The sequence below is a fragment of the Oncorhynchus mykiss genome, chromosome 3 (genome assembly GCF_057628025.1).
Source record: "Oncorhynchus mykiss isolate SJ-2025 chromosome 3, ASM5762802v1, whole genome shotgun sequence".
NCBI lineage: Eukaryota > Metazoa > Chordata > Actinopteri > Salmoniformes > Salmonidae > Oncorhynchus > Oncorhynchus mykiss.
This window is the reverse complement of record NC_143024.1, coordinates 12,889,446-12,911,864: the sequence shown is the minus strand read 5'-3', so window position 1 is coordinate 12,911,864 and position 22,419 is coordinate 12,889,446. Positions and strand designations below refer to the sequence as shown.

General features: G+C 46.3%; 1 protein-coding gene across 1 annotated transcript; it reads left to right on the top strand.

The window, feature by feature from the left end:
• The first annotated feature begins 4,315 nt into the window (after window positions 1–4,315).
• On the top strand, window positions 4,316–22,419 carry LOC110519743 (uncharacterized). Its single transcript, XM_090230542.1, has 9 exons — window positions 4,316–4,493; window positions 9,587–9,794; window positions 15,981–16,248; window positions 16,339–16,407; window positions 16,474–16,560; window positions 16,709–16,833; window positions 17,218–17,254; window positions 17,503–17,777; window positions 18,491–22,419. The coding sequence occupies exons 1-9, from the start codon at window positions 4,316–4,318 to the stop codon at window positions 22,113–22,115; spliced, it is 4,872 nt and encodes a 1,623-aa protein (XP_090086668.1). The 3' UTR covers window positions 22,116–22,419.

The following is a 22,419-nucleotide window of genomic DNA, read 5'->3' as shown; positions in this document are numbered from 1 at the left end:
CAGACGGGCCGGTCGCAGCTTCAGAGGTGGCGTCGTCGCCAGACGGGCCGGTCGCAGCTTCAGAGGTGGCGTCGTCGCCAGACGGGCCGGTCGCAGCTTCAGAGGTGGCGTCGTCGCCAGACGGGCCGGTCGCAGCTTCAGAGGTGGCGTCGTCGCCAGACGGGCCTGTCGCAGCTTCAGAGGTGGCGTCGTCGCCAGACGGGCCGGTCGCAGCTTCAGAGGTGGCGTCGTCGCCAGACGGGCCGGTCGCAGCTTCAGAGGTGGCGTCGTCGCCAGACGGGCCGGTCGCAGCTTCAGAGGTGGCGTCGTCGCCAGACGGGCCGGTCGCAGCTTCAGAGGTGGCGTCGTCGCCAGACGGGCCGGTCGCAGCTTCAGAGGTGGCGTCGTCGCCAGACGGGCCGGTCGCAGCTTCAGAGGTGGCGTCGTCGCCAGACGGGCCGGTCGCAGCTTCAGAGGTGGCGTCGTCGCCAGACGGGCCGGTCGCAGCTTCAGAGGTGGCGTCGTCGCCAGACGGGCCGGTCGCAGCTTCAGAGGTGGCGTCGTCGCCAGACGGGCCGGTCGCAGCTTCAGAGGTGGCGTCGTCGCCAGACGGGCCGGTCGCAGCTTCAGAGGTGGCGTCGTCGCCAGACGGGCCGGTCGCAGCTTCAGAGGTGGCGTCGTCGCCAGACGGGCCGGTCGCAGCTTCAGAGGTGGCGTCGTCGCCAGACGGGCCGGTCGCAGCTTCAGAGGTGGCGTCGTCGCCAGACGGGCCGGTCGCAGCTTCAGAGGTGGCGTCGTCGCCAGACGGGCCGGTCGCAGCTTCAGAGGTGGCGTCGTCGCCAGACGGGCCGGTCGCAGCTTCAGAGGTGGCGTCGTCGCCAGACGGGCCGGTCGCAGCTTCAGAGGTGGCGTCGTCGCCAGACGGGCCGGTCGCAGCTTCAGAGGTGGCGTCGTCGCCAGACGGGCCGGTCGCAGCTTCAGAGGTGGCGTCGTCGTCCGAGGACATGCGCCTCAGCTTCTCCTCAGAGGACAGGGCATCATTTGCCGGAGAGCTACCATGGTTTGGAGAAGCTTGGGATTCTACTTCATTGGTCTCTAAATACTCTTGAGAAAAAACAAAAGGAACAGTTGGGTATTCTACAGCAACACATCTGTTCTACACAGTCTAGGCCAAATTGCTAATCGAATTTTGAGCAACATGAACCCTACAGTTTTCAAAGTATATGTTTCAGGCCGTACCTTCTCTGGCTTGTTTAGCGTCAGACCCTATGGATCGGAGCAAGGCCAGGGCATGCACAATGGAGACGTCATTTGATGACAGCTCTGAAAAATGTAGGTTAAGGTTTGACAACATTATTTAGACTGAGTTACTCTATGCTGTTGAATGAGTGTCAAACACAGCAGCACCATAGACAGTGACAAAGAACATAGCTAGAAGGGTTGCGGAAAGAAACACTTACCTCCAAGTCTCCTCTGCAGAGAGACTTGATCTTGCTTCTGGGACTTTCCAACAGGGTAACAAGAAACTGAGGAGAAAGTGTTGACAGAAGTTGAGTTCACACAAAATAGCTACATATATTAATAGCAGTGAAGAATAAAAGATGACCAACGCGGAAGATACAGACAGTCAAATATTAATACCCAACTTATAAAGTTAAGCATATTTACCAAACAAATCCCTTAAACATTAGTGAACCAACCTTTGACAACCCCCACAGTCATCACAACGAGCAGCAATTCTCTCACACCTCCCATGATCATGAAAATAGTCTGTGTTATCAACAGGTAATGTCTTCCCATGGCCTGTATGAGGCTTATATAGGCCACTAATGACCGTTTACCTGACAAACATGGCTTAACGATCAATTAACAAGCTTGATTGAGTTGTTACGTTCAGATAGAAATAGACCATGTAGAACATATGTTGATTCTTATCAAGTTGGTGGGCAGGCAATATTTTCTACTCCATATATTGCATTTATATCTGTAATGATTAACCCTAATGGTCTCAGATCAGCATTAGAAAGAAGTAGGCCTAATTATTTTAGGTGTAATCTTCAAAGATATTAGGGGGAAATAAACACTGTACCCAAATCCACGTTTTACAATGCTCCTGGGAAATGGGTAGGCCTCCACCTATAGTCCTTCACAGTTTTACAGCTGTGATATATTTATTTATTTACATAGATCACATACATAAATAAATATGTTAGCTGTAGGTAGCGTTGAGATAAAATTCCCATATTCTATTGCTACTAACATAAATCCTAATATATCATGTTTTCCTCATTTGCTCTGTAGGAGGTTCGTCATATGAAGGACATTCAAGTGGATGTGACCCCTAACCTGCAATAGGGGCTCAGTGAGGTGACAGACATCCTGTAATGGATCTCCAGCTAGTGTCTGAGGACCTGGAGAAGGCTGTGTCTACAGCTGTGGGGCAGGACAAGCATGGTAACCTAACCTCACTGTATGAAGGATTTTATTGTTATGGATAGTCATCTCCAATCTGTTCAAATATCACTGTTGTTGATAACACACATTACCAAAATGATTCACACTTGTCTTCCTATTTCCACATAATCTGTCATGGTTCCCCACCCTAACAGGGCATAAAACCAACCTCTCTTTATTGCTACTGCTAATACACCCAAATCCAACAGCGTTTGAGTATCTTTTTGCTTTTCTTCTAACCCTGAATGCCAACATTTTATCCTAGTACACAAGCATGTCACTTTATCCATCCACACCCACTCTACTGCCGCATGGCCACTGCGGCTGAGACTTTCACCCTCTCGTTACAGGTATAGCAGGTAACCAACCCCACCCGGGTCTTACCCCCTAGGACTTACCCTTTGCAGGTACCTGCCTGCTTGGGCTTACCTTCCGGGACTCACCCTATTCTTATAGTACAAGCAGGAACCAACCTACTCGGGATTTACCCCCTAGGAGTTACCCTCTACAGGTTTGGGTTTACCTTCCGGGACTTACCATATACCACAAAGCTACGACCGGTCGTAATACAATGGGACTACTGAATAAGCTCAGGCTTTCTAGGTTCGTACCCTATAATTGGTTCAGCCTACGACTCTCATCTCCCCAAGATGTCAGAATTAGTGATAACGGGTGTAGGAACTTTGCTTACCTTGTTTCTGTTTCACTGTTTCTTAATCTCTAGTTCGACTGCAAATCGCGGTGAACCCTGCTCGCAGTGCCAACTGTTAGGTTCTAATTCTCAGAGTAAAAACTCGACGGACACCATGAATGCTTGAACCAAGTTTATTCTTCCCAGAGGGTCAAGACAGCTGCATTAGACAAAAAACATATTCACACAAGCACTGATATTTAATCCTCTCTCCTATGCTGAGTCTGCTCCTACACCTCTAAACAGCCAATGCATCTCTGTTGCTAGACAGAACCTTGGTGATATCTGTTCTTCCTCAATTCATCTGACCTGACCGCTACCCCAAAGTGTTCACTCCTCCCCAACTCAAGGCTGACATGGTGATTGGTACCAGACTGTGTCTCTTCTCATCCCAGAGGATCCCACCCATAGGATGCCTGATGGCTAACAATAACATATCCTGACATAATGTAAACGTTATACATTAAGCTCTCTCCCTCAGTGACATTAATTTGTATATTTCATATTCTCAGAACCCAACACTAGGTTTTAAGGTGTGGCTGCATGTTTGTCGTGGACGCATCGTCACTCTTGATGTTCTTTTTCCAAGTCTGAACTGGCCATTCTTGTCTTTCCTCAACTAATTGAAACCTCAGGGACAGACATCCTGAACGACTCTGAACGACTCTGATGTCAAGCCTACCTGCTCCTGTAGTGGTCTCCATATGACAAATGGCACCCTATTCCCTATTTAGTACACTACGTTTGACCAGATCCTTATAGGCCCTGATCAAAAGTAGTTCACTACATAGGGAATAGGGTGCTATCTGGGATGCAAGCATGGTGTAGATTTTCCACAGGAAGTTGACTGTCCAGACAGACTCACACACCATATTCCGATCTATTCCCGATTAGTGTAAAATACATGCATATTCTACACAGTGATGATGAGGATGATTTCCTTATTTTGCCATTTGAGTTAATCAACCTCAGAAGAGAAGTAGAGTGTTTGTTTCTCAATCCCACGCTTGGCAGGAACCTCCGATGTTGATGCTGGGCGGGAGCAAAAATGGGCTCCCGATTGAAAGACTCTGGTCTACTTTAGAGGTCTAGCACTGTATTTCTGTTCAGGCGTACCACGGGTCTACTCTAGGACATTGATTATATTAAGAGTGAATATCTATTCAGGCGTACCACAGTCACCACCATGCTATGGAGGTCCTGGTTCAGTCTCTGCTGGATCTAGACGTGAGGGACAGCCAGGGGCGCACCCCTCTGGACCTGGCTGCCTTAAAAAGCCATGTGGAGTGTGTTGACGTCCTCATCAACCAGGAAGCCTCCATCCTGGTTAAAGACTTCACTCTGAAGAGGACCCCCATCCACGCTGCAGGTAGACATTTATTTTTATTTTTATTTCACCTTTATTTAACCAGGTATGCAAGTTGAGAACAAGTTCTCATTTACAATTGCGACCTGGCCAAGATAAAGCAAAGCAGTTCGACACATACAACGACACAGAGTTACACATGGAGTAAAACAAACATACAGTCAATAATACAGTATAAACAAGTCTATATATGATGTGAGCAAATGAGGTGAGATAAGGGAGGTAAAGGCAAAAAGGCCATGGTGGCAAAGTAAATACAATATAGCAAGTAAAACACTGGAATGGTAGATTTGCAATGGGAGAATGTGCAAAGTAGAAATAAAAATAATGGGGTGCAAAGGAGCAAAATAAATAAATTAATTAAATACAGTAGGGAAAGAGGTAGTTGTTTGGGCTAAATTATAGGTGGGCTATGTACAGGTGCAGTAATCTGTGAGCTGCTCTGACAGTTGGTGCTTAAAGCTAGTGAGGGAGATAAGTGTTTCCAGTTTCAGAGATTTTTGTAGTTCGTTCCAGTCATTGGCAGCAGAGAACTGGAAGGAGAGGCGGCCAAAGAAAGAATTGGTTTTGGGGGTGACTAGTGAGATATACCTGCTGGAGCGTGTGCTACAGGTGGGAGATGCAATGGTGACCAGCGAGCTGAGATAAGGGGGGACTAGCAGGGTCTTGTAGATGACATGGAGCCAGTGGGTTTGGCGACGAGTATGAAGCGAGGGCCAGCCAACGAGAGCGTACAGGTCGCAATGGTGGGTAGTATATGGGGCTTTGGTGACAAAACGGATTGCACTGTGATAGACTGCATCCAATTTGTTGAGTAGGGTATTGGAGGCTATTTTGTAAATGACATCGCCAAAGTCAAGGATTGGTAGGATGGTCAGTTTTACAAGGGTATGTTTGGCAGCATGAGTGAAGGATGCTTTGTTGCGAAATAGGAAGCCAATTCTAGATTTAACTTTGGATTGGAGATGTTTGATATGGGTCTGGAAGGAAAGTTTACAGTCTAACCAGACACCTAAGTATTTCTAGTTGTCCTGGTATTCTAAGTCAGAGCCGTCCAGAGTAGTAATGTTGGACAGGCGGGTAGGTACAGGTAGCGATCGGTTGAAGAGCATGCATTTAGTTTTACTTGTATTTAAGAGCAATTGGAGGCCACGGAAGGAGAGTTGTATGGCATTGAAGCTTGCCTGGAGGGTTGTTAACACAGTGTCCAAAGAAAGGCCAGAAGTATACAGAATGGTGTCGTCTGCGTAGAGGTGGATCAGAGACTCACCAGCAGCAAGAGCGACCTCATTGATGTATACAGAGAAGAGAGTCGGTCCAAGAATTGAACCCTGTGGCACCCCCATAGAGACTGCCAGAGGTCCGGACAGCAGACCCTCCGATTTGACACACTGAGCTCTATCAGAGAAGTAGTTGGTGAACCAGGCGAGGCAATCATTTGAGAAACCAAGGCTGTCGAGTCTGCCGATGAGGATGTGGTGATTGACAGAGTCGAAAGCCTTGGCCAGATCAATGAATACGGCTGCACAGTAATGTTTCTTATCGATGGCGGTTAAGATATCATTTAGGACCTTGAGCGTGGCTGAGGTGCACCCATGACCAGCTCTGAAACCAGATTGCATAGCAGAGAAGGTATGGTGAAATTCGAAATGGTCGGTAATCCGTTTGTTGACTTGGCTTTCGAAGACCTTAGAAAGGCATGGTAGGATAGATATAGGTCTGTAGCAGTTTGGGTCAAGAGTGTCACTCCCTTTGAAGAGGGGGATGACCGCAGCTGCTTTCCAATCTTTGGGAATCTCAGACGACGCGAAAGAGAGGTTGAACAGGCTAGTAATAGGGGTGGCAACAATTTTGGCAAGAAAGGGTCCAGATTGTCTAGCCCGGCTGATTTGTAGGGGTCCAGATTTTGCAGCTCATTCAGAACATCAGCTGAGCATATTTGGGAGAAGGAGAAATGGGGAAGGCTTGGGCGAGTTGTTGTGGGGGGTGCAGTGCTGTTGACCGGGGTAGGAGTAGCCAGGTGGAAAGCATGGCCAGCCGTAGAAAAATGCTTATTGAAATTCTCAATTATGGTGGATTTATCAGTGGTGACAGTGTTTCCTATCTTCAGTGCAGTGGGCAGCTGGGAGGAGGTGTATTCTCCATGGACTTTACAGTGTCCCAGAACTTTTTTGAGTTAGTGTTGCAGGAAGCAAATTTCTGCTTGAAAAAGCTAGCCTTGGCTTTTCTAACTGCCTGTGTATAATGGTTTCTAGCTTCCCTGAACAGCTGCATATCACGGGGGCTGTTCGATGCTAATGCAGAACGCCATAGGATGTTTTTGTGTTGGTTAAGGGCAGTCAGGTCTGGGGAGAACCAAGGGCTATATCTGTTCCTGGTTCTACATTTCTTGAATGGGGCATGTTTATTTAAGATGGTTAGGAAGGCATTTAAAAACAATATTCAGGCATCCTCTACTGACGGGATGAGATCAATATCCTAGAAAGGCCTGCTCGCTGAAGTGTTTCAGGGAGCGTTTTACAGTGATGAGTGGAGGTCGTTTGACCGCTGACCCATTACGGATGCAGGCAATGAGGCAGTGATCGCTGAGATCTTGGTTGAAAACAGCAGAGGTGTATTTAGAGGGCAAGTTGGTTAGGATGATATCTATGAGGGTGCCCGTGTTTAAGGCTTTGGGGAGGTACCTGGTAGGTTCATTGATAATTTGTGTGAGGTTGAGGGCATCAAGTTTAGATTGTAGGATGGCTGGGGTGTTAAGCATGTTCCAGTTTAGGTCGCCTAGCAGCACAAGCTCTGAAGATAGATGGGGGGCAATCAGTTCACATATGGTGTCCAGAGCACAGCTGGGGGCAGAGGGTGGTCTATAGCAGGCGGCAACGGTGAGAGACTTGTTTTTAGAGAGGTGGATTTTTAACAGTAGAAGTTCAAATTGTTTGGGTACAGACCTGGATAGTAGGACAGAACTCTGCAGGCTATCTTTGCAGTAGATTGCAACACCGCCCCCTTTGGCAGTTCTATCTTGTCTGAAAATGTTGTAGTTTGGAATTAAAATGTCTGAATTTTTGGTGGTCTTCCTAAGCCAGGATTCAGACACAGCTAGAACATCCGGGTTGGCAGAGTGTGCTAAAGCAGTGAATAGAACAAACTTAGGGAGGAGGCTTCTAATGTTAACATGCATGAAACCAAGGCTATTACGGTTACAGAAGTCGTCAAAAGAGAGCGCCTGGGGGATAGGAGTGGAGCTAGGCACTGCAGGGCCTGGATTCACCTCTACGTCGCCAGAGGAACAGAGTAGGAGTAGAATAAGGGTGCGGCTAAAAGCAATAAGAATTGGTTGTTTAGAACGTCTGGAACAGAGAGTAAAAGGAGGTTCCTGGGGGCGATAAAATAGCATCAGGCTATAATGTACAGACAAAGGTAAGGTAGGATGTGAATACAGTGGAGGTAAACCTAGGTATTGAGTGATGAAGAGAGAGATATTGTCTCTAGAAACATCATTGAAACCAGGAGATGTCATTGCATGTGTGGGTGGTGGAACTAATAGGTTGGATAAGGTATAATGAGCAGGACTAGAGGCTCTACAGTGAAATAAGCCAATAAACACTAACCAGAACAGCAATGGACAAGGCATATTGACATTAAGGAGAGGCATGCTCAGTCGAGTGATCAAAAGGGTCCAGTGAGTGGAGAGGTTGGTTGGGGGTCACGGCGATTTAGACAGCTAAATCGGTAGCAAGCTAGCATAGGAGCAAGCTAGCATAAGATGGAGGTCTGTTATTAGCCAACTCTTGCGTTCCGTCAGTAGATTAGTGGGTTTCCGTGTGGTAGAGGGGATTAATCCAAATCACACAACAACAACAAAAATAAAAACAATAGATATAGTTATAGAGGCCCAAGAAGAAAAATAAATAAATAAAAATAAAATAAACATAGAGCTTCTGTAATTAAAACGTTTTCCTGACCAAGATGGCCATTTGTTTGGTCATGTTGCTAGGACGACAATGTCCACTCTAGGGATGTTACATGGTATCGTGTGAAAATGCCCACGAGACACTGATCTAAGGTCATTTTTTGTCATGTTCTCCACTAATGATTGAGGATCTAGGGAGGGTAAGCTGATCCTAGATCAGTGCACAGGGGAGACTTCTATCCAGAGCCAGGTACACAGCTAGCAGGTGACAGGCTTCGATGGCCTCAGCCCCAAAATTCTTTATTATCTGCTGTGTTAACATCATGAGGATGTCATCTACCAACACCACTGTTCTAGAAATCTGTCTGTTCATGTGAAGGTTATAGTCGTCCAGCAATCTGCTCATATCCTCTCTGTTTATCCTACTCTAGCTACCAACGGTCAATCATCTCACATTCTTATATCCTCTCTGTTTATCCTCCTCTAGTTACCAATGGTCAATCATCTCACATTCTTATATCCTCTCTGTTTATCTTCCTCTGGCAACCAACGGTCATTCGGAGTGTTTGCGTTTGCTGATTGGAAATGCTGACCTCCAGAGTGCAGTGGACATTCAAGACGGGAATAGTCACTTGGGTTTTGGATACAATTCCTGAAATAAAGAGATTTTGAAACTGGGGCTGCATCCCAAATGGCAACCTATACCCTACTTGGTACAGTACTTTAAACCAAAGTCCTATGGGCTCAGGTCAAGAGTAGTGTACCATATAGGGAATAGGTTGCCATTTGGGACTCAGCCTGGTTATTACCAGTTTGTAATATGACCTGTTGTCTTGTGTATCAGAACCCCTCTGACGCTGTCGGTGCTGAGCGGACACACAGACTGTGTGTACTCACTGTTTCAACAAGGGAGCCAGCGTAGAAGCCAAAGACAAATGGCACAGAACAGCTCTACACAGAAGGGTTGCGAGGAGAGTTGGCTGTACGCGCTCACACACAGAAAGAGAGGGGGAGGCTTGTTCTGATCTAGGGATGGGGCCATTGAACTACTAGGGATGGCTTTGGTGTGGGATCTAGCATGGAATATGAATTATGCCCAAATATACCTATTATGATTCCTTATTATTTAATTGATTATAAATTATTCAAATCCATTCTTGCCTCCCCTCCCTTCCCTTCCTCCTAGGCGGTGACGGGTCACGAGGAGTGCAGCACAGCGCCAGCTTCCTGGTTCGGGAAGGTAAGGTGCGGAGCCATGTCCACCTGGTGGCGTTGTCCGGACACATCGGGGTGCTGGGGTGGCTCCTACACACCGCCCAGTCAGTGTGGACCCTCCCCGTCATCACAGACAACCAGGGCTACACGCCACTACACTGGGTCTGCTACAACGGTACGTACTGGACAGAGGGACAGCGAAGTGGGCTAGAGGCCACAAACAAATACACACATAAACACAGCGTTGCTTAAATCACCACAGCCAGCTTCGGGAGGGCACGAACCAAGCCATCCGCACAGGAACCTTAAGAGTCCCTCAGACAGTGAGAGAGAAGAGGGAGGGATAGGGGGAAGCACAACAGGCCCACACTCATCCTCTCGTACCACCAGGTTCCCTTCCAGCAGATACTGGACTTCAGAGGAACTTCTGCTGCTATACCCCATCTTCACCTTTACCCACAAAGGTCCTAAACGGTAGAAACCTGCGTTTCGGCATTTTCAAAACCTGTTTTGAGTATAGAAATTGGGCTGAGTGTTTGTGCTGAGAAAAGACATAAGGAGTGATGTTTCATTTAAGTTTCATGAGAGTGATTGTCATGTTTATCCGCACACTAAGACAGTCAGAACGCCACTAGCCTCTTGTCTGTAATCCATGTGGGAGGATGGGAAATCATACATTTTATATGAACAAATATTTTTATAAAATCATTCATGTCTTAAGCTCTGTGGGAATAAAAAAATGGTAGCATTTGCTCTGATGAGTAATTGTAAAGATTTAATGCATCCCAAATGGAACCCTATACTGAATAGTACACTACTGTTGAACAGGGTCCATAGGGTTCTGGTCAAAAGCAGTGCCATTTAGGATGCTGGTATGTGAGCAACACGACTATTTGAAGGGACCTATTACATTATTAAACCTACCTGTCCTTTGGCCTCTAGAAAGTATTTTAGAAAGTTAATAATTAATTCATGTTTTCTTTCTTGTGATATTTGTCATTGTGTGCCTTTGTTAGTTACTGAGGGGAGGTTAGGAGAGTAGGGGCACCTGTATGAGCGACAACAATGATGCACACTAAGTACTACAACGTTTGTGAAAAGCACTGATACTATCCAGAGGCATGTGAGGTGGAAAACATGTCTCCCTTGGAGAGGAGAAACATTGTAAACCAATGGTAGGACAGCAGCATTTAGATTTTCTTCTGTTGGAAAATAAATATCGATATTATTTGTCTTTGGTCTTATAATCAATGTTTTTAACAGGTGTTGCTTGCTTTAACTTCTTCAAAAAATGAAACCTCTCAATCCTTGTATGTGATTGAATGTTCATATCCCCGTTTTTGTCTCTTTTTGAAGATCATTTTAACTGGAAATATGTGCAATACATTTGCTATGTTCACCAAATCAGCAACAAGAGAGTCACAGGTTCACAGGTTTTTCGTGTCATTATCAAATCAAATCAAATCAAATCAAATTTTATTTGTCACATACACATGGTTAGCAGATGTTAATGCGAGTGTAGCGAAATGCTTGTGCTTCTAGTTCCGACAATGCAGTAATAACAAGTAATCTAACTAACAATTCCAAAACTACTGTCTTGTACACAGTGTAAGGGGATAAAGAATATGTACATAAGGATATATGAATGAGTGATGGTACAGAGCAGCATAGGCAAGATACAGTAGATGGTATCGAGTACAGTATGTACAAATAAGATGAGTATCTAAACAAAGTGGCATAGTTTAAAGTGGCTAGTGATACATATATTACATAAGGATACAGTCGATGATATAGAGTACAGTATATACGTATGCATATGAGATGAATAATGTAGGGTAAGTAGCATTATATAAGGTAGCATTGTTTAAAGTGGCTAGTGATATATTTACATCATTTCCCATCAATTCCCATTATTAAAGTGGCTGGAGTTCAGTCAGTGTCAGTGTGTTGGCAGCAGCCACTCAGTGTTAGTGGTGGCTGTTTAACAGTCTGATGGCCTTGAGATAGAAGCTGTTTTTCAGTCTCTCGGTCCCAGCTTTGATGCACCTGTACTGACCTCGCCTTCTGGATGATAGCGGGGTGAACAGGCAGTGGCTCGGGTGGTTGATGTCCTTGATGATCTTTATGGCCTTCCTGTGACATCGGGTGGTGTAGGTGTCCTGGAGGGCAGGTAGTTTGCCCCCGGTGATGCGTTGTGCAGACCTCACTACCCTCTGGAGAGCCTTACGGTTGAGGGCGGTGCAGTTGCCATACCAGGCGGTGATACAGCCCGCCAGGATGCTCTCGATTGTGCATCTGTAGAAGTTTGTGAGTGCTTTTGGTGACAAGCCGAATTTCTTCAGCCTCCTGAGGTTGAAGAGGCGCTGCTGCGCCTTCTTCACGATGCTGTCTGTGTGAGTGGACCAATTCAGTTTGTCTGTGATGTGTATGCCGAGGAACTTAAAACTTGCTACCCTCTCCACTACTGTTCCATCGATGTGGATAGGGGGGTGTTCCCTCTGCTGTTTCCTGAAGTCCACAATCATCTCCTTAGTTTTGTTGACGTTGAGTGTGAGGTTGTTTTCCTGACACCACACTCCGAGGGCCCTCACCTCCTCCCTGTAGGCCGTCTCATCGTTGTTGGTAATCAAGCCTACCACTGTTGTGTCGTCCGCAAACTTGATGATTGAGTTGGAGGCGTGCGTGGCCACGCAGTCGTGGGTGAACAGGGAGTACAGGAGAGGGCTCAGAACGCAACCTTGTGGGGCCCCAGTGTTGAGGATCAGCGGGGAGGAGATGTTGTTGCCTACCCTCACCACCTGGGGGCGGCCCGTCAGGAAGTCCAGTACCCAGTTGCACAGGGCGGGGTCGAGACCCAGGGTCTCGAGCTTGATGACGAGCTTGGAGGGTACTATGGTGTTGAATGCCGAGCTGTAGTCGATGAACAGCATTCTCACATAGGTATTCCTCTTGTCCAGATGGGTTAGGGCAGTGTGCAGTGTGGTTGAGATTGCATCGTCTGTGGACCTATTTGGGCGGTAAGCAAATTGGAGTGGGTCTAGGGTGTCAGGTAGGGTGGAGGTGATATAGTCCTTGACTAGTCTCTCAAAGCACTTCATGATGACTGAAGTGAGTGCTACGGGGCGGTAGTCGTTTAGCTCAGTTACCTTAGCTTTCTTGGGAACAGGAACAATGGTGGCCCTCTTGAAGCATGTGGGAACAGCAGACTGGGATAGGGATTTATTGAATATGTCCGTAAACACACCAGCCAGCTGGTCTGCGCATGCTCTGAGGGCACGGCTGGGGATGCCGTCTGGGCCTGCAGCCTTGCGAGGGTTAACACGTTTAAATGTTTTACTCACCTCGGCTGCAGTGAAGGAGAGACCGCATGTTTTGGTTGCAGGCCGTGTCAGTGGCACTGTATTGTCCTCAATACATTTGCTATGTTCACCAAATCAGCAACAAGAGAGTCACAGGTTCACAGGTTTTTCGTGTCATTATCATTCTTTTAAACGGGTGAAACTAGCATGTACATATGAAATGGTGACTGAATTCGAAACTCCCATGAATTCTTTCAGTATCTGAAGTTTGCTGTATATTTTATGAGTAATAAATGTTATTTAATGATGAACTCTGGGTTATCGGTGTGGGTTATGTATTTTATTTTATTTTGCATTGCGTCCACAACATTAATTTTTTAAGGGCAATAGTAGCCTACATTTGTGTACAACTCGCAGGATTTCCATGCGTGAGCTTTCAACCGCTCAGGGCGTTGCATCAGCACGAGATTGGAAGTGCGTCAAATCTGTACAGCATTGTTACGTCATCACTGATAAACGTTGAAACTGATGAGAAACCGGGAGCAGTTCAGTCTGATTCTCGCTAGTCCTGGAGGAGCGTTCATTTTGGCAAGGAAATGTGCTGATTTTGCAAGGACGTGAGAAGAAAGAGTTCAAGGTAGGCATGTTATTTAAGCAATAAGGCCCAAGCGGTTGTGGTATATGGTCAATATACCACGGCTAAGGGCTGTTCTTACAACCCGAAGTGCTAGGACACAGCCCTTAGCCATGGTATATTTATTTTATTTATTTCACCTTTATTTAACCAGGTAGGCTAGTTGAGAACAAGTTCTCATTTGCAACTGCGACCTGGCCGAGATAAAGCATAGCAGTGTGAACAGACAACACAGAGTTACACATGGAGTAAACAATTAACAAGTCAATAACACAGTAGGAAAAAAAGTCTATATACATTGTGTGCAAAAGGCATGAGGAGGTAGGGAATAATTACAATTTTGCAGATTAACACTGAAGTGATAAATAAATGATCAGATGGTCATGTACAGATATTGGTGTGCAAAAGAGCAGAAAAGTACATAAATATAAACAGTATGGGGATGAGGTAGGTAAAATTGGGTGGGCTATTTACCGATAGACTATGTACAGCTGCAGCGATGGGTTAGCTGCTCAGATAGCAGATGTTTGAAGTTGGTGAGGGAGATAAAAGTCTCCAACTTCAGCGATGTTTGCAATTTGTTCCAGTCACAGGCAGCAGAGAACTGGAACGAAAGGCGGCAAAAAGAGGTGTTGGCTTTAGGGATGATCAGTGAGATACACCTGCTGGAGCGCGTGCTACGGGTGGGTGTTGCCATCGTGACCAGTGAACTGAGATAAGGCGGAGCTTTACCTAGCATGGACTTGTAGATGACCTGGAGTCAGTGGGTCTGGCGACGTATATTGGCCATAACCACAAACCCCTGAGGTGCCTTATTGCTATTATAATCTGGTTACCAACATAATTAGAGCAGTAAAAAATGCATGTTTTGTCCTACCCATGGTATACAGTCTGATATACCACGGCTTTCAGCCAATCAGCATTCAGGTCTCAATCCACCCAGTTTATAATTATTTTGATATACCCATTTATATTAATTACTGTGGATTAAATATTGTTAAATAAATGAAATGATGTGCTATTCATTCTGTAATATCAAACTACAAATTATATGGCCGGGGAGTCATGAGAGTTGGCTAAAGGTACAGTAGAATCTGTTGTGGGTCAAATGGGGGTCTAGGGTCAAAGGCTATGACACCACCTTCACATTTACATCCTAAATGGCACCCTATTCCCTATGTAGGCTAGTGCACTACTTTTAACTAAGATCCATACACTGGTTGGCTGGTCATGAAAAACATGCGCTCGCTCATTAATGGCCGGAATGCGTGTATCTTGTTATGACTCTAAACCTCAGCTAGCAAGTGCTCATTATGCAAATGTATTTGTTTGCCGGTAACATTTAGAGACTAAATATAGTTTACATGTTGTCAACGTTCTAAGCGAACCCTGTCTATTTACTTTGTCTATTTTACCCAGTTACATGCCAGTTTTGTTGCTAAACAACCAACCCGTCTTTTTAGGTGTCATAATACCCATAAAACCTTGCGGTCAAACAGGGAGGGAAATGGTTCCAATCGTTTTTCCACCATTCATTTTTCCCATAGGCGATTTCAGAAACACATAAAATAAGGGCTGTGTTTCATGTAGGCTTACCCTGGTGTGCCATTTTTAGAACCATGTAAATCTGTCACGGACAAGGTGACTTTTAGCAATACATTTGGCTCTATTTACTCTCAGATTCGAAATTTGTAATTAGCATCAAAGTAGACATGCAAAACTACAAATCCCTGCAAGCTCCTAAACGTCATTTCTAGCTGACACCTTTGCTAACAGGTTTTGTGTCAATTTAAAACTTGCATTAAACAGTTCACAGAATTGGCCATTTAAAGAAATGAAGCCAATTTATTAATTACTAAATTTAGCTAACATTAGATAGTTAATCAAGAGATTCTTACCTTTGCCTCGATCAGCATGATCATCGTGGCATTTGTAGTTCTTTATGATAGCCACATTAGCAGATAATTAGCATTTCATTTTTGGGGGGTAAATACAGGCAAATATATTGATAAAGGTCACCTTGTCCTAGAGAGATTTACAGTTATCAAAATGTCACACCAGGGTAAGCCTACCTGAAACACAGCCCTTATTTTAAGTGTTTCTAAAATCCACTATGGGAAAAGTGTATGGTGTAAAAACGATTGGAACCATTTCCCTGTTTGACTACTATGTTTTATGGGGATTATGACTCATTCCTGTGGCACTCTATAGGGCTCCGGCCAAAAGAAGTGCATTATATTGGAAATAGGGTGCTATTTTGGACACAAGCATATATATGATGATGCATTATGATGTGACCATAGAAATAGAATCACTAGAAAGGATAGAGCCTCTGATCACGGCAATTTGACTGGTAAACTGAACTGTACACCTGGCATGATGTTCTGGGGATTTTATAGTGACCTTAGAGAGATTCCTTTTTCTGTATCTAGATCTGATAAAGATCACAGAGAGGTTGAGAGACAGACCAAGTTGGAAGAGGCTGTTCTAGAGACAGATATCCCAACTCTGTCACTAGAGGCTGAAGGAGAGATTGAGATGCAGGAAGCTGATCTGAAGACAGATGGCACATCTCAGTCACAGGAGGTTGAAGGAGAGAGTGAGTTGGACGAGGCCATTGTCATCCCATCTCAGTCACATGAGGTTGAAGGAGAGAGTGAGTTGGACGAGGCCATTGTCATCCCATCTCAGTCACAGGAGGTATGATGTTTTGTGTTTTAATGACGCATTGACGATTAAAATGACAAATGAATTGTCCAAGCTTGAGCTAGTAAAGGTCTTCTAATCTAGGAGGCCAAAGGAGAGAGTGAGTTGAATCAGGTTGATCTGAAGACATCCACATCAACTCTGACACTGGAGGTCGAAGGAGAGAGTGAGTTGAATCGGGTTGATCTGAAGACATCCACATCAACTCTGACACTGGAGGTCGAAGAAGAGAGTGTCATGCAGGAGAGTGATGATGTAGAAACAGCCGGGCCATCTCAATGCCAGGAGACTGAACGAGTGGCAAAGGTAAATGCTTCCAGATAACAGTGTGTGTGTGTGTGTACATGTCTGTTTGTGCACGCAGACAGTAGTTCGTAAACAGACATTACGTTAACACTGCATGGCGAATTTGATTGAATTCCAGGCTAAGTCTGCTTTCTGTCGTCCCCATCAGACTGCAGTGGTGACCTTCACTACCATGACCCGCAAGGCTGCAGCCTCCCAGACCAGCCTCACCCTCAGCAGGGGAAAGAGAAGCTACCCAGACCTACACACCTTTGTGCAGGACATGAAGGATGGGTTAGTTGCTCTTTGGTTCCCTGTGCATCCCCTAGATATGTTCCCTATTAGAGCCTTGGTCAACAATAGTTCCGTATTTAAGGAATAGGGGCCATTTGGGACGTACCCATAGGGACAATCTCAATTGCATTCTCCTCGAGTCCTCTCTTCTCGCCTCCTTCTCAAAACCCATTGGATGAGAAAGCCCTCCCTTTTGACCATCTCGTCCTATGGGTTTAGAGAAGGAGGTGAGGTGTCTCGGGCAAATACAAGGGACTCAACGGACCAATCAGGGATGTTTGGATGTGGCCTAGTTCCGTAGAGGTCCATCCATACCGTAATCTAAGAGAATAGAGGTAGTGTCATGTAGTTTATTTGTGTACCTTTTTTTTATTTACTTTTCAGCCATTGGAATCTGCTGAGTGAGAATATGCATGCCGGGGTGAGTTATAGTCACTTCTAAAGTAGTTCATGTTGGTAAGATGGACCAAACATTCCAAACTCCTATTGGTGGAAATCGTGCAGGACCTTTAATTCAGAGGTTCCCAAACTTTTTCACTCAGGCCCCTCCTTTCCAGCATTGTGGAACATCCTGAACCACTGCTTTAATTGACTAGCTTGAGTAAACACATGGTGCAGCAGTGCAGCTCCGTTAACAAACTAACTCTGTATGGTCTTTTAACATTTCAGATGAGCAGAGATGAGTTTAGTGCTAGGTGCATGGATATTACAAATTGGGTGATGGAGTCTACATCCACTGTGGTCGTTCCCGCCCTTGACCTCACCATGCAGATCAGGCTCTCTGATTCGTCGAGCTCTTCTGGATCAGGAAGTAATGAGGCTAGAGAAGTGACCTCTCTTGGCCGCAGCGTCAGATTCAGCTTTCGTGGTGGACCCAGTAGACGCACCAGTTCAAGAACTACTTGCAGCACACAAACTCCCACGCCTTTCCCCTCCTCTCACAGGTACCTACCCCTATCCCCTCCTCTCATAGGTACCTACCCCTATCCCCTCCTCTCACAGGTACTTACCCCTATCCCCTGCTCTCATAGGTACCTACCCCTATCCCCTCCTCTCACAGGTACTTACCCCTATCCCCTCCTCTCACAGGTACCTACCCCTATCCCCTCCTCTCATAGGTACCTACCCCTATCCCCTCCTCTCACAGGTACTTACCCCTATCCCCTGCTCTCATAGGTACCTACCCCTATCCCCTCCTCTCACAGGTACTTACCCCTATCCCCTCCTCTCACAGGTACTTACCCCTATCCCCTCCTCTCATAGGTACCTACCCCTATCCCCTCCTCTCACAGGTACTTACCCCTATCCCCTGCTCTCATAGGTACCTACCCCTATCCCCTCCTCTCACAGGTACCTACCCCTATCCCCTCCTCTCACAGGTACTTATCCCTATCCCCTGCTCTCATAGGTACCTACCCCTATCCCCTCCTCTCACAGGTACTCACCCCTATCCCCTCCTCTCATAGGTACTTACCCCTTTCCCCTCCTCTTCTTGTAGGTCTTTCTAAAAACATTATTCCCATGTCCCTTGTTATAAGTACAAATATCCATTCCAGATCCACCTAGAGAGAAATACTACTTAGGTACTTCCAAATTCTTGGATCATATGTTGTATTTTGTTATCATGTACTATTCATTTCTGTTGTGCATTCTGCAGGTCCATGACCTCTTTGCTGAGTGATGACGAAGAGCGATATGTCTCCTCACCTGAGGGTGGTGATAGAGAGATGAGACACAGACCCCACTCGGCACCACTGAGTTCTGTGTTTGGAATCTCTGAGGATTCTGTCTTCAACATGGTCCAGAGAGGCCAGTCGCAGAGTGGCATCGTATTGTCATCCAGTTGGAGTAGACGGGAGAAATACAGACCTGTCAAAATACCAACGGACACCAGGTTTATGATGGGTATTGTTGAGTTGGTTATGAACCTTCTCAACTCCAGATTGGCTGAGCTAATGCGAAGTTTCAGTCAGGGAACTCTAGGTCCGCTGTCTGGTAGTATCTCAGCAAGTCAGCAGTTTGCCCAAGAAATGCTAAGCATGGTGTCTGCTAAGATGTATTCCCATGCCATAGAGCATATTGCGCACGGCTACAAGTCTCCCCTTGAGTTAGAGCGGGAGCTTGAGGCCATATTGGGTCCTCTGGCTGGACAGGTTATAGTCATCATCATAGATAGCATCTTTAAGGCTAAAGCCAACGGAGGAAACAAGGGACGAGCGACCAGCCCCTTGACCTATTTTCTCACTGCCGTTTCGGCAGAAATACAAAGCCTAGTTGTTCAGAGATCGGCTAGCAGACCGTCCACCAGACTGTCCATCAACGACCCACTGCTGAACATTTCCAAGTCAAAGGTCTTAAGATCAGTTCTGCTCAAAATGGCAGAACTCTTTGGCCAAGGTCCAAGTGAAACCTGTCTAGTTCCAGTAGTCCAGAGTCAGTCCGACAACTCTGTTTGCGACTGGACTCTGAATGCAGGCACCGTTCATCCAAGTCAATTTCTGTCCCACAACAGAATGTCAGAAGTGTCATCCGATGTTGTGGATCTTGTACTTGAGGTTTTTGGGATAACAGGATTTTTGGATAGCAGGAGCCCGTCAAGGCCACAGAGTGCCTGCTCCTACAACTCAGCTAGTGGAGCAATAGATATGAGAGCTCTTGCTGGGGACTTGGTCAGACAGGTGTCTGTCAAACTCAGACCCTTTGTCTCTGAGAGTCAACTCTCCACCATGTCCATGACAGATCTGTCATCTATTTCTGACTCCACCTTGAAGCAGTTGTGTTGTAGCTCTGCTGTTGCTGCAGCAACGGTCTGTCAAGCAATCAAAATGGAGCTCGAGAACCAGAGACCAACCGACCTGTCAGCCAGAGACCTACTATCGTCTCTGGTAGAGAGCATTGAGGACATGGATATTTCTGACATCCTCCAGGGCCCGTCGGCCATTTTGGAGGAGGCTGCTATGATTAAGCACCCAGAGATCTCCACCTCGACAATATACAGGTCTCTGCTTCTCGACTCATCTCTCGCCTCCTCTAACATGGTCACTGAGAGCATTATCTTCAACAGCCCACCCCCATCAGAGGAGAATGTGAGTATTCAGAATGTGCTCCCTGTTGATAAAGTTGACATCCTCCATGGTCAACCAGTGGAGGGGTATATTGTCAAAGCTGAGCAATGCATCACTCAGGTCATTCAGGATGCAGCTGTGACATATACTAGCGTGCTGGATAAAACCGACACTGGGAAACTGTCAGAAGTTCTGTCTGTCTGCTTTTCCGCTAAGAATATTGAGGATGCATCCTCTGATCTATTTGGTGGAATTATTTCCGACCTGCATGAGGTATCTGAGGTCAATAAGACCTCCATGCGTACGAAATCAGGTCGCAAAATGTTCTGGATGGAAGTGAGTTCAGGTTCCCAGAAGATTTATACCAAAACCCTGGACAAACTGAGGAAGCTTTTCACCTCTCACCTTCTCACTGAGGGAAAAAATACTCCCGTGCAAATTGAGTTATATGACACTGGACTACTTGTAACTGAGACCACTGTGGAGGTATCTCCTGTACAGAAGACAGACAGTAATACCTCTTCAATGTCCTCAGCCGACCAGCTCACCCTCGACACCTGCACTAAAGGGGTCATCAAACAGGTGATCTCGGTGCTGAGGGTGGAGACTTCAAAGGAAGTCAAATGCGAGAGCATGTCAAATGCATCCTTCGACTTCAACCAGAAGTTGGACTCTATAATTTCGAAATTGGAGAGCCTCACCATTTCGAGTGACGAGACGTCAGCCAAGATTGCCAGGCTCACGCGATCTCGTAGTGCAGCCAGCAGATCCTCTAACATTTCCATCCAGAGCTTTCACAGTGCTGAGTTCCAAGCTACGGCCAAACTGATTGTGCGTGAGGCCATTCTCAGAGCTGCTAGCGAAGCCAACTGTTCTTTGCCACAGAGCATGACTAGCAGCACCTTCTCACACCATGTGGTTTCTACAACTGAAGATATAGTGAATATGATCATGCAAGACCTTGAAAGTCTATCCCAGTACACAGTGGAGGACGCAGACTCCTTCCCACTAGGAGAGAAAAAGCTGCAGTCCCAGCTCAATCCCAGAGTTGTCTTTGACACCTTATTGGATGCTGCTCAAACCATGTACCACAGAGTAAAGGATAGACTGAACGTCTTTTTGTCTTTTCCACCCGTGTCAGTCACCACAGCCAAAGATGTGCTGGACTCCACCCCTGTGGAGACACTCAGATGCTCAAAGTCCCCTGACACTGCTCTTGTTAAGGACAGGAGCCGCCCTCCGTCTGTGAGAAGTGAGAAGCCATTTTCAAAATTCAGTTTGACTAAAAGGTCTAAAGCCCTTGTGTCTTCGAGTGGCTCCTCCACAGACCACCATGTAATTGACACATGCAGTGAGGATGTCACTCTGCCTACCAGGAGTATGTCAGTTGTGAGCGACACCAGTTTGAAGAGAACCTCTCCTCTCCATGGTAGTGGATTGAGTGCAAGTTGTGAACCTCTTGTGGCTCTACAAGACGGAACAGTGGCAGTCAGCCAAGAAGGCTTTAGCAAAACTGCAAAGGAGACGCTCAGCTTGATCCTAAATGTGATCAAGTGCAGATTGGCCAACTCTGAGAGTTCATCTGTTGGGCAGAATGCAAGGGAGGAGCGTCTGATAACCACTAACATGTTAGACTCTCTACTGGAGAGCCTTGACCTGTTGCCTGACATGAGTGCTGCCAATGAGATCACAAGGACAGAATGCCATACCTCTAACGCAATGGACAAGACAGGTTCACAGTCAGCGCTTGTGAATCAACAAGAAATAAACATATCTGACACCAGTCTCATAGTGAAAACTATAATGGACACATTGAAGACAGACGACCCAGAGATGACTTCAGCAGAAGAAAATCTGGATAGACTCCTGTCAATTGAAGCCCTTCAAGATGCGTCTGGCAACCTGATCGCAAAGGTCCATGGTCTCATTCAGGAGATAACCATAAGCCGCCAGCTTCAATCCACGACTGGCCACAGAAGCCTCTCTCAACCAGCTCTGCCAAAGCCAGCACTGAGGAAGCTGTCAAAGCACGATGCGTCAGAGCTCGTTTACAGCTTTGCCCAGACTTCTGTTAGCAGACTCCTGGGGCAGTGTTTGGTTAGGCCTATGCCACCCACCGCTGACAGGGTTTTGGATCAGGTCATCAAGTTGATGACAGACATGGTGATGGACAGCCTGACTGATCTGTCCAAGTCTGCAATGGAGGATGGTAAGTGAAAGTACCTCTTCATCTGCATAGGACTTCATTGTAACATGATGCTCACTACATTGCATTTTATGATGTGAACTTTGCTGTTTGCGTCCAAAATGGCACCTTCTTCCATATTTAGTGCACTACTTTTGACCAGAGCCAGACCCTATGGGCCCGGTTCAAAAGTTGTGCACTATAAAGGGAAGAGAAGGCCTTTTGGGACACAGTGACTGATTTCCATTGTTGCGTCCTCTTCTCCCAGTTATTGTACCCAGGTCGGTCACACCAGCTTGCTCTTCTTACTCAGACACCAGCAATGCTGCAAGTGAC

Bases quoted from the DNA above. Each gene is read 5' to 3' on its own strand.
- LOC110519743 (XM_090230542.1), top strand. From the start codon at position 4,316: ATGGAGGTCCTGGTTCAGTCTCTGCTGGATCTAGACGTGAGGGACAGC. The intron at 16,408-16,473 runs GTCGAAGGAGAG...CTGACACTGGAG, and splicing joins CATCAACTCTGACACTGGAG to GTCGAAGAAGAGAGTGTCAT. The intron at 16,834-17,217 runs GTTAGTTGCTCT...TTTACTTTTCAG, and splicing joins GTGCAGGACATGAAGGATGG to CCATTGGAATCTGCTGAGTG.